Genomic DNA, 14,825 nt, shown 5'->3' with positions numbered 1-14,825 from the left:
CGTGGCACTTGGACATGTACTCCGCTACATGTGCTAGCGCTGAGCTCAGCAGTCATGAGATCTTGCTACGTGTGGAGCGTCTTGCTTTTGTTCTGGAATGTAGAACTGAGAACGTGCCAACTTGAGCCTGCATGTGTTTATTCAAGAGATGACAGACTGACTGTTTACTGACTTGTCATGACTGATTTCAGGCATTAACTGCATGTAGGCCCATGGTTCCCCACTGCTTTACCTGGTCATTAAAGTAGGGATGGCCGATCTGGCCCGAAAAATAATAACATCAATGTTTCTTTAGGCCTCATCCCATTAGACAACTTGCCCTCAAGCTCTAAACGCTTAACTTTTCTGTGTAACTAAATGTCTTTTACTGCAGATTTCAGTTAATAAAGCTGAGTTTTTTTTTTTCTGCAGTGCTGGGCGTGTGACCCCTCGGAGGAGTTGGATATCCATTAAACTCATTTCAAAGTTATAATTTGTTTCATTACCTCTTTTGGAATCTCGGACGATTCTAATAACGGCCGAGGAAAACAAATAGAGCTGATGTTTGATGTTCCCTGATTAGAGAGGATTTCTTGCAGGCAATAGTTCCACATAAAGAAGCTAAACGTTCAAGTTATTTTACTCCTCAGCTATTTGAGCAGGTACTGGGGATTCTGGGGAAAGCAAATCAAAGGGTAGAGATAATTATAGTTTTTAGATAATGCTTGAACAATCTGGCATCTAAATGAGGTGGCAGTGTGTTTTATTGGGAGCTGTAATATGATAAAAATTGTAATTTCTTCAGCGTGTTGAGTGGTGGGCAACATATTTTCTTATTTCCTAACTATTTCATGAGTTGTTACCACCACTGTGAAGCGTTTCACAACTATAATAAAACTGTGAAATCATTGTTAGACCAGCTAGGTGGCTAATGTTTACTATTTCTATTCCCCCTGAAATTAATTTGGCTCTAATTAATAAAAATGGATGGGGAGGTGTTAGCAAAGCCCACCTGGCCTGGGCTCAAAATCCCTGTTCCACCTCTGACTACAAGCTGTGTGGGTGCTTGTTAACCATTAGCTCTGGCATCAGGGGCATTATGCATGGTAAAACAGAGATAAGAAGCTAGCTTCTGCAATGTTTGCTGTCTGCCTGAGAGACTCAGACCTATTAGCATGGCGTTGTGCCATCTGCTGTGTAAGCCACATTAGCTTTGAGGTCAACAGTAATGGGGCAGAAGTTGAACTACCATTAATCCCTTTCTCTTTGTGCCCAGAAACCAGTTATTCTTAACTGGTTTGATTGTACTCGTGTGCCTTAAAGTGTGGTGTGCTGTCACGTGATACTGTTCCTGCTTAATTGTAGGGACGATTCACGTGAAAAAAGTGGAATATGAAAGAAATTAGTCATGATGCCACTTAGTGTTTGAGAACGAATCATGTGAGAATATGAAGATAACACATGTTTAAGAAGTGCAGCGTAAAAGAAAGTTTTTTAAAACCCACAGCTGCTTTTGCATGCTGTTTTGTTGGCTTATCTGACAACGTTTTTTCATGTTTCAGGCTATTTAATTTAGACTTGCTTGCAATCTGGTAGCATGGGAGGCTTTAGCCAGAAGCACTGAATACCATTTTCTGAAATAATTGGACAACCTACTTTTAGAAATCTGTGACCCACATTTTAGACTTTTTGGGCAACATTGCTGTGTAATTGTACTATTATTTTCTGTTCAAACACTTGTAATGTGAGTGGGTAGCGGTAGAACACTACAGGAACTCACTGGTATTTGTGCAGTTTTGCTTTTACCAAGAAGATTTAACGGCTGAAACAGCTTCATTAGCGGGATTGTGTTATGTAATTTCATTGTACAGACCCAATTATAATGTTGCACAAGCTGGTTAGTTAAGCTTAACCTTAGCGCTCGAGGAAGTGACTGTGCCCAGCCAAGAAATAGCCAGGGACATGTTTATTCATGGAGCTTTAGAGGGGCTTGGTGGATTTTGTTACCTTCCAGTGGAGCCAGGCTAGCTGTTTCCCACTGTTTGAGTCATTTTGCTCAGCTAAGCCAGCTGCCTAATGGTGGTAGCTTCAAATTAACCATTCAAACATGAGGGGCATTAATATTCTCTTCTAAATCTATGCACACACATTTTTTTTTTTTTCTTTTTTTCATATGATGTTTAGAAGTTCACAGGAGACACCAAGTGTGATACTAGTTGCACAGTTGCCTGGTGTGAGCCTCCCAGAGAGCTTTCACACGACACATGCAATTCAAATTCACAATGCCCCAAATCCTGTTTTCAAAACTGGACAACTTCCACTCTACATATGAAATTCAAAAACAATATTCCCCTGCAGCAACATGAAACTACTAATGAGCTCGCCCAGAGCAGTGAATATCATTAAAAAAAAAAACATTGGAAGTTGTGGTCACACATCGTCTGACTGGGCTCTGCTGCTGGGGGGGGAACCACAGCTGAGTTATTAGAAGCCCCAGCCTGTTATCGCTCGGCTCCAGCTCGACCCAGAAGCCCTGGTCTTGAATCATTGCCATGAATGCCTTTTTTCCCCTCCTGGAATAATGCATGTTTGTGGCCTGTAGGCTTTGTCCAATATTTAATCAAGTGAAATGGCCCGAAATAGAATAATCTGGTATCATAGTTCGCTGTTCTGTGCACGGAGGCAATCATTTGTCTCGAGTCAAAAACATGAGAGCGACTAATGGGGATCGCATTGTCCTCCTGGCTCTGTCCCGGCCTGGGTGAGGAAAAGCTAGAGTTGATTACATGCACGCAAACACATGAACTCACATCCGTGCACATGTAAGCACAGTCAGGGTTTAGCAGGATGCAGTGCTGCTTCGGTGATGCACGCTGGCAGGAAGCCAGAGATGGCGACAGCCACGAGGAAGAGGAGGCTGCTGTGGGAGGAGCAGATTACTGTAATGGAGCTCCCACACATGCATGTACAGTAAACACACATATTCTGCAGACCCATACAGACGTAGGAACACAACTGCATACTGACAGAGGAGCATGCACACAGACACTTTCTCCTGTGTAATGAAACCTAGAAACATACAGACACACACACACACACACACACACACAGTCAGGCGCCCTGGGCTGAGGGTTTGGCAGAGCAGTGTAGATAGATTAGTGTAATAGTCTCGGCCAAGGCAATCATCTGCCCACTGTAGGGCTTCAAACGCTGGCAGCAAGATCCAGCTCAGACACAAAGAAATTAGCCACAATGAATGAGTCAGTCTGGATGAGCTCACAATGCTAACGGCTCACGGAGTCAAAAAATAATCGCATGCGAGACAACAAAAAACGAAAAAAATCCACTCATTTGCATGAAAATGTATTTTGTGAACTCAGCATGCGGCGGAACAAGGTCCAAACACGAACTCATGATCAATGTCTTGATTGTTCCTCGCATGTATGAATTATAGATGACGACAGCTTGGCTTACACGTCGACGATGAAAACTAGCTGTGCAGCGTGAGATTGGTCGGTCGGAGCGTCCGGTTGGATGGGTTTTGTTCAGAAACGCTGGAATGTGAGCCGCGTCCAGGAGACCTGCAGCCAACAGTTTCTGGGAAGCAGAGGTTTCTGAGGTGGAGGAAAGAAGTTTAGTTTATTCATGTGGGTACATGGCTAGGCTGAAAACAAACCCTCAAGCAAGGTGCATAATTACTGCACACTCATGGATTTTTAACCAAAACACATGCGAGGTTTTAGAAATGAAGAAAAGTTGCCGCACTTTGTTTTTCACTTTGCTTGTTAGGGTTTATAAATCACAATGTTCTACGTTCACTGTGAGGAAAAAACATACTGATCTGTCGCTAGACAGCAATTTATACGTCACATTTGTTGGATTGATGTTGATCACGACAGATAACAGATGACATTTTCTTTTGCCGCTGTAGAATCAAGGAGTTCTCCTGGTACATAAATGTAGCTGAGTTGCATTTGAATGATCTTCATGTTTTTTTTTTCTCCAACCATAGTTATCAAATGTAGAGACAAAAGACAACTACGTGTTCTGGAGCTTTTGGACTGACATATTGGACAGCACTTTCCATCATCGAACATGAAATGCATTTGTGTACGTTCTTTTTTAAATATTTGCGTATTTTCAATTCAACATTCTCTGCATAGAAAATACAAGCAAAACATGACATTTGTTGGTGATCATGCCGCATACAGTATATGAGTTATATTGTTCATGGAGGCTGCATGAGACTAGAAGAACCGAGAGATGGTGATTTACAAAGGAGCACGTCTGACGGGCTTAAGACTTCATAGTTAGCCTAATTTACTTTATGCTTTTTGTTATGTTAACATTTATTTATTCATGCACATAACTGAACAATATCATAACACTAAAGTAACCTATCCAGACTGTCATTAGAAAATGATTCATACACAATATTTTATATTTAACACAGGTGTTTTTTGTTTTTATTTTTGTTTGTTTTTTACTTCAAAGATAAATAACTACACTATTATTAAAAAAAAAAAAAAAAAAAATTCAATTATGCTTTCGGTCCCATGGTCTTCTCAGGACAGTGACTGAATGACACGTCTGTTTTCAGTAGCAGTGGACAATAGTTTCTGTTGTGAGTGTATGGTATTTTTTTCATTTCATCATATCAGTACAGTATTATTGGGGTCAGTCTGAGTAACCGCAAAGGCAGTCCAGACGTTCATCAGAGGTGTTGCACCAGTCGTAGCACGCCCAGATCAGGACCGCGTGCACAAGTCTCAGAACACACGCCAACGTGTGCATGCATTATCCAGCATTATCACAAGTTTTCTGCCAAAATCAGATCCTTACCAAAATTGAAGAGGGTCCTTCAATTTTTTTATGAAATAATGCATGGATTTTGATATAAAAAAGAAAAAAAAAAATATCGATCAGGCATAGTTAGGTGGCCAATATCTTTGAGTACAAACAATTACTTTCATTGGAAGAGATGTGCACTCTACTGCCATTTTTGTAGTCATTGTTATAAGAAAATATATATGCGTTCTAGCAATACTGCAGCTGTGTCCGGTCTGGCAGTCATGGAATTAAAATATGTTTAGACTACAGGCATTCAAGTCCAAGATACATTATGCATGCATCAGGAGGTTGACCTGCGTGTGAGACTGTGCTCTGCCACTTTTAAGTATGACAACGGTGTTTGCGTGCACGTACCATCTGCCTGTGTGTGTGTGTGTGTGTGTGTGTGTGTGTTTAGCATCTAAGGTCCAGATCACTGAGGAATCAGAAGGGGCGGCTACTCACAGGCACATAATGTCCTGTCAATGAAGCCATACAAAAAGCCAAAAGAAAAGAATAAAACGAAACAAAAAGTGCACATCATAGAAACATAAAGTATTAATGAGCCAGTGTCCCTGAGAGCGTGGCGGTGTTTAAGCCTGCGAGAAAAAAAGATTTAGCAGTCCATGCAGCGTTATAAAACAAACACATTATTTTACACAAAGATATTAATGCTTCGCTGTTTAACGTGACACACAACAACTCACGCATTCGCAAGCACAGTGGAAACCCACGGCTACAGCAGCAACAGGGGAATTCATCTATGTTACAAATGGAGCTGCTTGTATATGAGCTTGTCGTGACCGGGCGACCCGCTCACTTCAATGTCACTTTAATGTGTGTGTGTGTGTGTGTGTGTGTGTGTGTGTGTGTGTGTGTGTGTGTGTGTGTGTGTGTGTGTGTGTGTGTGTGTGTGTGTGTTAGTATAGGATCAAGGTTTACCACGATAGCGATGAAAACATCAAGAGCAGCAAAAGGGGAGAACACTCATGGCCAGCCAACGTTCAAACAGTCACATTAGTATTCATGGGGTCATATATAGATGCTCACACACACACACGCACCCACACACACACACACACACACACTGTTACGACATCCTACAGCCTTGTGCAGTTATTCCACTGAAGGCGCCCTAATGACCCATCTCTTCAGTCATTCCCCAGCTCTTTATACTAACCATTAAACCTTAACATGTCTCCTAACGTTCGCTTGACTCAAACTCTGAACCAGATGCTTAACCTGGCCAAAGTGGCCCTGTGCTGCTCTCAGTGCACACGAGGCCGCAAGCTGTGAACCGGACGCCTTCTTTGGTTTTAATGAGGAATTTCATTAGCATTTTAATGAGCAAATCCAGGAAAGCTGACAAGCCCTTTAAGGGAAACTGAAGGACAAATGTGCAAATCCTCTCGTCAATGTGACAAATATCCAGCGAAGAATGACCAACTTCAACTCAAAGCGGCAAAGTACCTTTGGATTTGTCGAAAAGAATATCCAGATTGATTCACTGTTCCTCGCGAGTGTTTTAAACCTGAATGCTAAAGGTTTTGTTGAAGTGCCTGGATGGAACTTTGTTGTCAGTTTGCGACCTGAGGAAGGGAAACAGCCGTGAAACCCCCGCGCAATAATAAATCATTTAATCGGTGTCGTGTCCTGGGGATGACTTTTAGCTTTTTGTTTCTGAGGATTCAGCACCCAGCTATACACACAGGAGCTGAGTGCACTGCTCCTTAATCATGTCCATCCCTCCCTCCCCGTTGAGTTTGGTTTTTACTACTCTCTATTCTTCTTTCAGTCTTCTTTTTGTAGGTCTTCAGAAACAAAACACAGCACACTCATTATGTAGGTTGTTCTTTCATTTTGCCAAAGCTTGATTTGTCTCATGGCAACAATTGGATATGTAGGCGTTCATGTGTCTGTTGAACATAGAGGCACATTAAGCAGCTAAAGGGTAAAGATAAAGAGCTCAGGAGCCGGTTAAAGGACGGTTATTACTTGTGTCACATTCATCGCAAGGACACAACTGCGTCTTTCAATGGACGCTACTGTTGCTATGTGTCCTTGCTGGGTGTGTAAACAGGGAACAATTGGCGAACAAAGCTCAAGCAGTGTCAGGTTTTTTTTTTTCTTCGCTGCTTCAAAGTGGCCAAACAATTTACGTATTGCAGGTTTAATACAGGAAGAGTGTAAATAACAGTGAATGGGGAGTTGGGAGTGTCAAGGTTTTCTTATTCTATTACTGTTGAACAACGTCATGGTGGATTTTCTCGGGATTAAACATTCTCTGGACCTAAGTCAAGCCATGAAAATGTTTCCAAAAAAAAAAAAAAAATGTCTGACAAGTGCAAAGCTGTGTAAATTAAAATGTTTGAAGGAAATCCAGAAATGCTATTATATATACATGACATGTGAGTGTAAATGCTGCTCTAACATTGGTCTATTTTGGGATCCAGAACCTTGGCAGTGCACACCTCTACGTGTTGTGCATTTGCCTTTATTCCATTGCCTCCCCTGCTGCTGCTCTGACAGACTAAACAGCTGTGCTTCCTGCCTCTCCCTCTTCTCTTTTACCACAGAATGATCCCCCCATCCAGCAAGAACTTCTTGGTGAACAACCTTGCGGCAGGGACCGCGTACGACCTCTGCGTACTGGCCATCTACGATGATGTCATCACCTCTCTGACAGCAACACGCGTGGTCGGCTGCGTGCAGTTCACCACCGAGTCAGAGTACATGAGGTGTCATTTCATGCAGTCGCAGTTCCTCGGCGGGACTATGATCATCATCATCGGAGGGATAATAGTGGCCTCTGTGCTCGTGTTCATCATCATCCTGATGATACGGTACAAGGTGGGTCCCCGGCTGTCTCGCTTAATCCACTCTGGTCAGAAAGGAGGGACAATAAGAAGAGAGAGCGTTTCATTATGAGGGAAGATTGGCTGTATTCACATACAGATACAGACAACTATGGTAATCCAAACCAGGGGAAAGTTGTTGGAACGTGGTGGCGGTTTCTTTCTTCTGATCAAACAATTGAAATAAATATAACCTCCAATCCAATCCCTCTGGTTCCACGCATCTCTGCATAATTATCATGTCTTATTGACCTCTATGGAAGGTCATTATAGCCAAGGAAAGAAAACAATGAAAAAGGTTTAAATGTTTTAAGAATAAGACATAAATATAGCCCAGTTCAAATTCAATTTTGAGGCTTTAGTCTTTTGTCATTGTTCCATTTTTTAAGTGAACAGTAATAGAGCAAGGCTGCCCGTGCACAGGTGCCAAATTAGAGTTGAATGTGATTTGGATTAATTACTTGGACTTAATACTTTTTGACTCCACTGACATCATTTTGACTCAAACTTACCAAACTGAACTTTTAAAGGCCTATGAAAGGTGTTCACTTAAATACTGGTGCCTCCGGCTATCAGCAAAGACCATCAACATGAAGATGGGTTATTTCCATATAGTAATTTTAGCTACTTATGAGGTTATTTATACTTATTTCACTTTGAGGTGTATCACGGCTTGTAGAAAGAAGCTGCTGGGGTCTGCTGGTTTATTTTTGCATCCAGAATCAACACAAATGAAAGTTGCTTGTTGTGGCTTAACACTGACCCTCACTCAAAACGTTGAGTCTAGCTTCATCCTGGGGCTGAGTTCCACTATTTTTTGCTAATCTAAAATGATATAATAATTGTTGTTTTCCGTAGCTATATGTATGGCTGTAGCTACGAGCTGCCGTTTGCTAGTTAGCTCAGTTAGCCGTGCAGCTAGTTGCCCTACACTTACATGAATCTCCAAAGACCAGTAGCTTGGAGCAACGGGGGGGTCTTAGTTTTACTCTCCCGGCATCCAAAGTGGGCTCAGCGGCATCTGTCGTTTTTTAAACTCCATTAATTATTTTTGTTTTTCTGATCTTGTAAACATAAATCCTTCCATAGATATTATATATTGTACCTTTCAATGCATAAAAGGCAACTAAAGTAATATTTTTTTTTTTTTTCACTAGCATACTTGAAAGCAGGGTTGGGTGATGATAAGAACAATAGCATCAGCTAAATGTGACCTCAATAGGACAATTGGAAATAAACTGTCAATAAGGGGCATTGCTTGTCAATGCCATAAACATTTATACAAAAATAAACAAATCTAAATGGAACCAACGGCTGCAAACATGTTTCACTGCAGGATTTATAAATTCTCTGTTTGCAGTTGACATAATTCCTGGTTATTTGAAATCATTTGAAATGGTGACTTGATTTATGTTGCATTATGAAAAATGATTGGGGTCATATGTGTTGCCAGTTTTTTTCTGCCCTATTTCAGGATGAGAAAGAAACAGCCCACAGCTCACTGCTTCCATCTGTTTGTCCACAGGTGTGTAACCCTGGGGAGGGGGGTAAAGGCGTTTCAATGTCGATGACCAACGTTCACTCACAGACCAATGGGCAGCAGTCACAGGGATGCACTGTGACTCCCAGCGTCTCCAAACACGGTTCAATCGGATTAGAAGACCTCTCAGGAGGCTCAAAGAAAAGGAGCGGAGCAGGGGGAGGAGGAGGGAAGGACACAATGACACAGTCGTCCGACTCTTCCCTGCCTGACTGCTCCACGGCTACGTCAGTTCTCAGCCAGCCTTGGGGAGCTAGAAGCCCCACGGCTGGAGCCGAGGAAAAAGCGGGTGAAGAGAGAGCAGGCGTCTCATCGCCCACCGCCGCCACCGGTTCCCTCACCAAGCCAAAGCGGAAGCCCGCTCCGAGTAAGCCAGGCTCAGCTTGCTCGAACCCATCGGCTACTCCCGACAACATCCCCACCTCCTCCCCTCGCCCTCCTTCCTCCTCCTCCTCCTCCGTCACCTCCTCCGCTCTCCTCCCATCCACCCCTCTGGAGAACCTCAACACCAACCGCAACAACAATTATGCCTCTCTCAACCAAACCCCGCCTCCTTTCGCCCCTTCTTCTTTCTCCAGCCCTCTCGTCACGCCAAGTCCTGTTCCCTCCATCCGGTTCAGAGAGACGCCCATCCTGCGCAGGGCTCCTCGCGCCTCCTCCTCCGCCATCGCCACCGCCACTGCCTCCGCCAAGTACCAGACTCTCCCTGTGGAGGAGGGAGGGAGGAGCAGGGCGAGGAGGAGATACTCGCTCAGTGAAGGAGGCAGCTCAAAGACTTACTCGTCCCATCAGGGAGGAGGAGGAGGAGGAGGAGCGCCAAAAATAGGGCGCATAATGCGGAACAAAAGGAGCCAATCAATGAGCGGGATGCTTCTCCCAAAAGATGGGGATGGAGAGTCGGACAAAGGGCGGTGTGAATCGGACTGGATCTTAGAAAGCACGGTTTGAACTTAAGCGAGACAGAAAGCATCAAACAAACTTTGGTTTAATCATCATTGTTCATCTTTTGTATGAGTGTGTGCCTGCGGTTATGTGTGTGTGTGTGTGTGTGTTAGTTTACATTTGTTTAGAGGTGTGTGAGTGAAGAAGGCTAAGAAACAATGGGGTGTGTGTGTGTGTGTTGTGTGTTTTTGGTGTGTATGTGTGTGTTCATGTTTGAACCTTTGTTTCTAGACGCGAGTTGATGATTGTGTGTTTCTGGGTGAAAGTGTTGAACATCCTTTTTTTTTTCTCGGCCTGACGTTTTTCTTTTTTTTTTATAATTTGTCTTCTCAGCTCTTTGTATTCCGTTTACAGATAATTTTTTTTTTTTCACATTGACAGTTTCCTATCTGTTTTGCAAGTTGGTCATTCAGCGAGCGGTTATCTCGCCTTGTCTCGTAGCGTCCTCCAGTTGTCTCGTTGGTTCCACTTTATAGCACAAAAACAAAAACAAGACAATGGGCTCGCCACGTCATTCCCCGATTCACACTCACCTTCTCTGAGTAAAACACCAAAAGGGAATTATTACAGGAAAAAAGTAGGGGGAAAAAAAAACAAAAAAAACAAAAAACAATCCAAGAACTGAAAAGCACACCATTCTTACGCTCACATGCCCACAAGAAGTGTGTGTCCATACCGTGGCAAGAGAATAGCAGTCGGTGCCTTCTTTTGCACTAACAGACCCTCTGACAGCTGACAGAACCCGGATCCAGGACTCCACCACGCTCAGCGATAACGAGGGATGGGGACAAACAGAGGAAGAGAGAGATTTCACACATAGCCTTTCTTACCTACTGAGGAGTACAGATGTTTCTTGACATGTAGACAGACACGAACTGAGACGACAAAGCAACAGACGAAGACTTCAACGTACCTCTTATGAAATTGATATTTTTTAAAGGGAAGAATTGAGAGAAAAAAAAAAAAAAAAAAAGAACATAAAACTCCTGTGAGCTTTTCACTGACATTGGTATACTGTAGCCTGTGTTGGTCACAAGCTCTCGGAAAGCTTCTGTACAGAAAAAGACAACATGTACTGTGTTGTTATGTTGTGTAAAATAAAAAAGGGATAAAATGATAAACTGGAAATGGAAAAGTGTGTTCTTGTGCATGTGTAAATGCGTAGAATTCTGATATTTGCACAAACAGTGAAGATGAGGTTCTCACTTAATTAGAGCTGCGGCAGTAATGTCTCCAGTGTCCATTGTTCCACTGTGATGGCTGCTTTCCACCAGGAAAGACACTATTTATGGGAGGTCACAATCACTTCTCATCGGGCATCGATTGTTCTCTCCGTACAGTGATTGCATCATTTTGTTTGCAAAATGCAATTTCCCACTGTAAATCAGGACAGTGTGGTTGTTTTAATTAAAACAGTTGATGTCTCACATCTTCATTCATCTTTTGGGAATTTGATACATCAATGTTCAGCTGACAAAAAAAGAAAACAGACCTACACACACTGTCTGGATGCTAATTTGGAGAAGAGAATCTAATTTCCAAACCTCCCACCTCTCCCTGACAGCAAACACATTTAAATGAGTGTGACAATTCCGAAAATGTGCTCCCATGAGGCCTGGACAGCATGCCAGTGTCTAAGACTCATGGGATATGTTTGTGAGCGCTTACAAAAAACAGTCCTTTTTTTGTCTTTGTTAAAGTGATAAGCTGTTCAGATGTTAATATCTGGAGCAGCCGTAAAACATGGACCTGAAACCTAGGGACAAATTAAAGAACAAGCTTTGAGGCAAACCTGTTGAGGGACACGAGCTGAAGAGAAGCAAGATGCTGGTCTGGCTATGTGGAGGTATAATTCTCAAAAAAGACGAAAATCATCTGTATGGTTTTTATCAAAAACTAGATCCAGCTACGTGCTTTTAAGCAACATAGGCAATTTCAAGGGCAAGGGCAAAGTAGTAGCCTTTTGTGATTGCAGAGGAAGCTGCATGTAATCTGATAAACTGTCTTTAGTGAAGTCACTATGTGGTCAAGTTGCATTGTGGGTTATGCAGGCGGCGGCTTTTGAAAAGGACAACATGGGTTTTTAAACTGTCCATGAGTCTCACAGACAGGACTGCTTTCAAAATGTGCATTAAGTGCACCACATGCTTCTGTCATGGGTAATGATGGGCATGTTGAGAAAAGAGGGATTTTGTGCCCTTTATATCAGGGGGCGACGCTCCTCATTTACTTACTCACTCAGTCTGAAATCTCAGCACTCACTCGCTGACATGCATACTGTACTATATGTGTTACCATGGTTACCAAATGATCGCGCATAATCATATACATCTCATCTTTGTCAGTTCCCGTAAACAGCAGATGGATAAAACAGTAATTCAGCTCTCGTATTTGTGCAAAGATCATAACTGTATTACCACAAGATCCTGTGATTGGTCCGTTGTCTGTCGCTGCAAAAGAAGGACTTCTACTGCATCCGACTGAAATAGGGGTGCAGGGTAATTCACAATACGATACGATTCTCACCAGCTTGTGTTATGTGGACCTGGACACACTTCAGCGCTCATCCACCTACGTTACAGAAGTGACAGTTCTTGCATAACGCGCAGTCTTACTGGATTTTTAACCGTCCCGTCGATGCTGTCAAAGCAGGAGCAGGTTCAGACTTTCCACTTGAAAGATAACGGTGGCTCTCTGACCCACTCTCCCCTGCTGTCTGCCATCATCCTTCTGTGAGGGATAATGTTCCAATAAGTTCACTTCCACCCATTTTGGCCCCATTCATCTGATAAACGCCACCACACAGAGTCATGAAGTAATAACACTGGGGGTTCTGTTTAGAGTGCTGCATGTTTTAATTAAAATACTGATATTTGCCGCCAGTGTATCGCTAAATGTTTCTCAAGAGTAAGCTATACGATATGTTACCGCATCAACAGACTGTCCCACCCCCCTCAGACTGAACTATGCTTGGTACGGTCGCTCGATCTGCATCAGAGTTCAGCTGACAGCTCAAATCCCTAAACCCTAATCAAAGTGCAAATGCACCACAGTTGGTCTCAGTCAAATTAAACAAGTTAGGTGTGACAACACATTCTCATAGACAGTATTACAATAACTGCAACCTCATAAATCAAGTGCTACTTGAGTGTCATGAACACAAAGTCAGAACTGAGCCTTGATCTGCTGCTCCAAACACTGTGGTGCAATCACAGCAACGAGACGGAGGCTCTGACACCCGTAGGGACCACACATCGTAAAAAAAACACAAAGTCCTCTATCATAGGCCGGCACCTACAGTAACACAATGACCAGGGGGCCACGGCCAGTATGGATCAAGTCACAATCAGTTAACATCAATGCTGGAAACTGATTCAGTTTGCAATCAAATTACAGAAAATTGTTTGACATGAAACTGTTCTGACAGGCAATTGCAAATGGATGCTCTCACTCCGGGTATCAGACAGTGCCGTTTTAATGAAGCAAATTGAATTGACTGAACTGACGGCGAATCATTACTGACCTCTGTGAGCATATCTGAGTGTTTATTTTCCAGCTGTGGTGGGTCCTAACAGTTACACCTTAAATGATTGGTAACACGTTCACCAAGACTGACGCGCTTAATCGTGACAGTAATTTAATTAAAGAGAGCGAGATGCAAACTCCTGCGGGATTAAAACCAAAATTACCCCCACGACCGCACTCCTATCACATTCAGGCTCCCTCCCGGGTTTTAAATTTCAATAGCCGATGACGCCAGGAGACATCAGGTGAATATTTAAACGGGAACCTAAGCCGCCGGTGGGACATACGAGACGATTAGAGGGGAAACAATTCTTCCAGTTTAATTTGTGTAAAAAGCCTCCGCTGTACAGCTGTCCCACACAGCCACAGAAGAGCTCACACACCCGCGATCCTGCGGCCCTTTAAAAGTGTGTCAGTAACATCCTTGTTCACGCCTCCTTTACTGACCTTCCAATGCCTTTCTTAAGCCGTAAATGCTTAATGGTAAGAGGCTTTAGAGGAGAATATCCCTCTCTATATCCTCCATCCTTGTTTTCTCTCCCTTTCAGCCCCCCATCTCCTTTCCCCTCCCCGCCTCCCTCCATCAGTTTCTGTATCTTGCTAATAAAGACTCCATCGCATTCTGCAGGAGGCGCAGGACTTGTGAATGAATAAAGTTCTGCTTGAGTCTCCGGCGTCACGTGACTCATGCCGGGGGGAGCAGAACCTGGCAGAGCGCTCTAATGGAGGCCACCGGATCAAGCCTCAGCAGAAGTTTGAGTCATCTGGTGGAAGCAGCTGGGAGGCGGAGGCACCTCAGAGAGAAGAAACAAGCTGGAGGAAAAATAGTGAGTTCGTTACAAGAATGTGGGAAACTGCTAGAAGGGCCGGCTAAATAGGTGAGATGAGAAGAAGCCTTATTAAGGGTATATTAATGTGGAGAACTAAAGACTTTAAGATCCAGGATATGTTTTAAGCATTTAAACCTCAAAGTGTGTGCGATGCCAGACGCCTATTGGTGAAAAACGGACCATCTGTTCTTGGATGGTCTTTGGTTCCAGGTGAAGTCACCATCTGCTGCAGAGTAAAGGACCCGTCACACCAGCATCTAAAACACGAGAATCAATTCATCTAAACCACAGGGGATTGTTATGAACTGTGGACTTGCTCACAGG

General features: G+C 43.2%; 1 protein-coding gene across 2 annotated transcripts in view; it reads left to right on the top strand.

Annotated features, from left to right (window-relative positions):
- LOC115566356 (leucine-rich repeat and fibronectin type-III domain-containing protein 5) overlaps window positions 1–11,267 on the top strand; it is a 118,493-nt gene extending 107,226 nt beyond the window's left edge. For both annotated transcript variants that reach the window (XM_030392198.1, XM_030392199.1), the window contains 2 exons: window positions 7,386–7,659; window positions 9,190–11,267. In XM_030392198.1, coding sequence (XP_030248058.1) covers window positions 7,386–7,659; window positions 9,190–10,152 — 1,237 coding nt within the window. In that variant the 3' untranslated portion in view covers window positions 10,153–11,267. The remainder of the gene's footprint in view (window positions 1–7,385; window positions 7,660–9,189) is intronic.
- Window positions 11,268–14,825: the final 3,558 nt, after the last annotated feature.

The sequence above is a fragment of the Sparus aurata genome, chromosome 16, assembly GCF_900880675.1.
Source record: "Sparus aurata chromosome 16, fSpaAur1.1, whole genome shotgun sequence".
NCBI lineage: Eukaryota > Metazoa > Chordata > Actinopteri > Spariformes > Sparidae > Sparus > Sparus aurata.
Note: the sequence above shows the minus strand (reverse complement) of the source record. Positions and strands in the feature narration are given on the sequence as shown.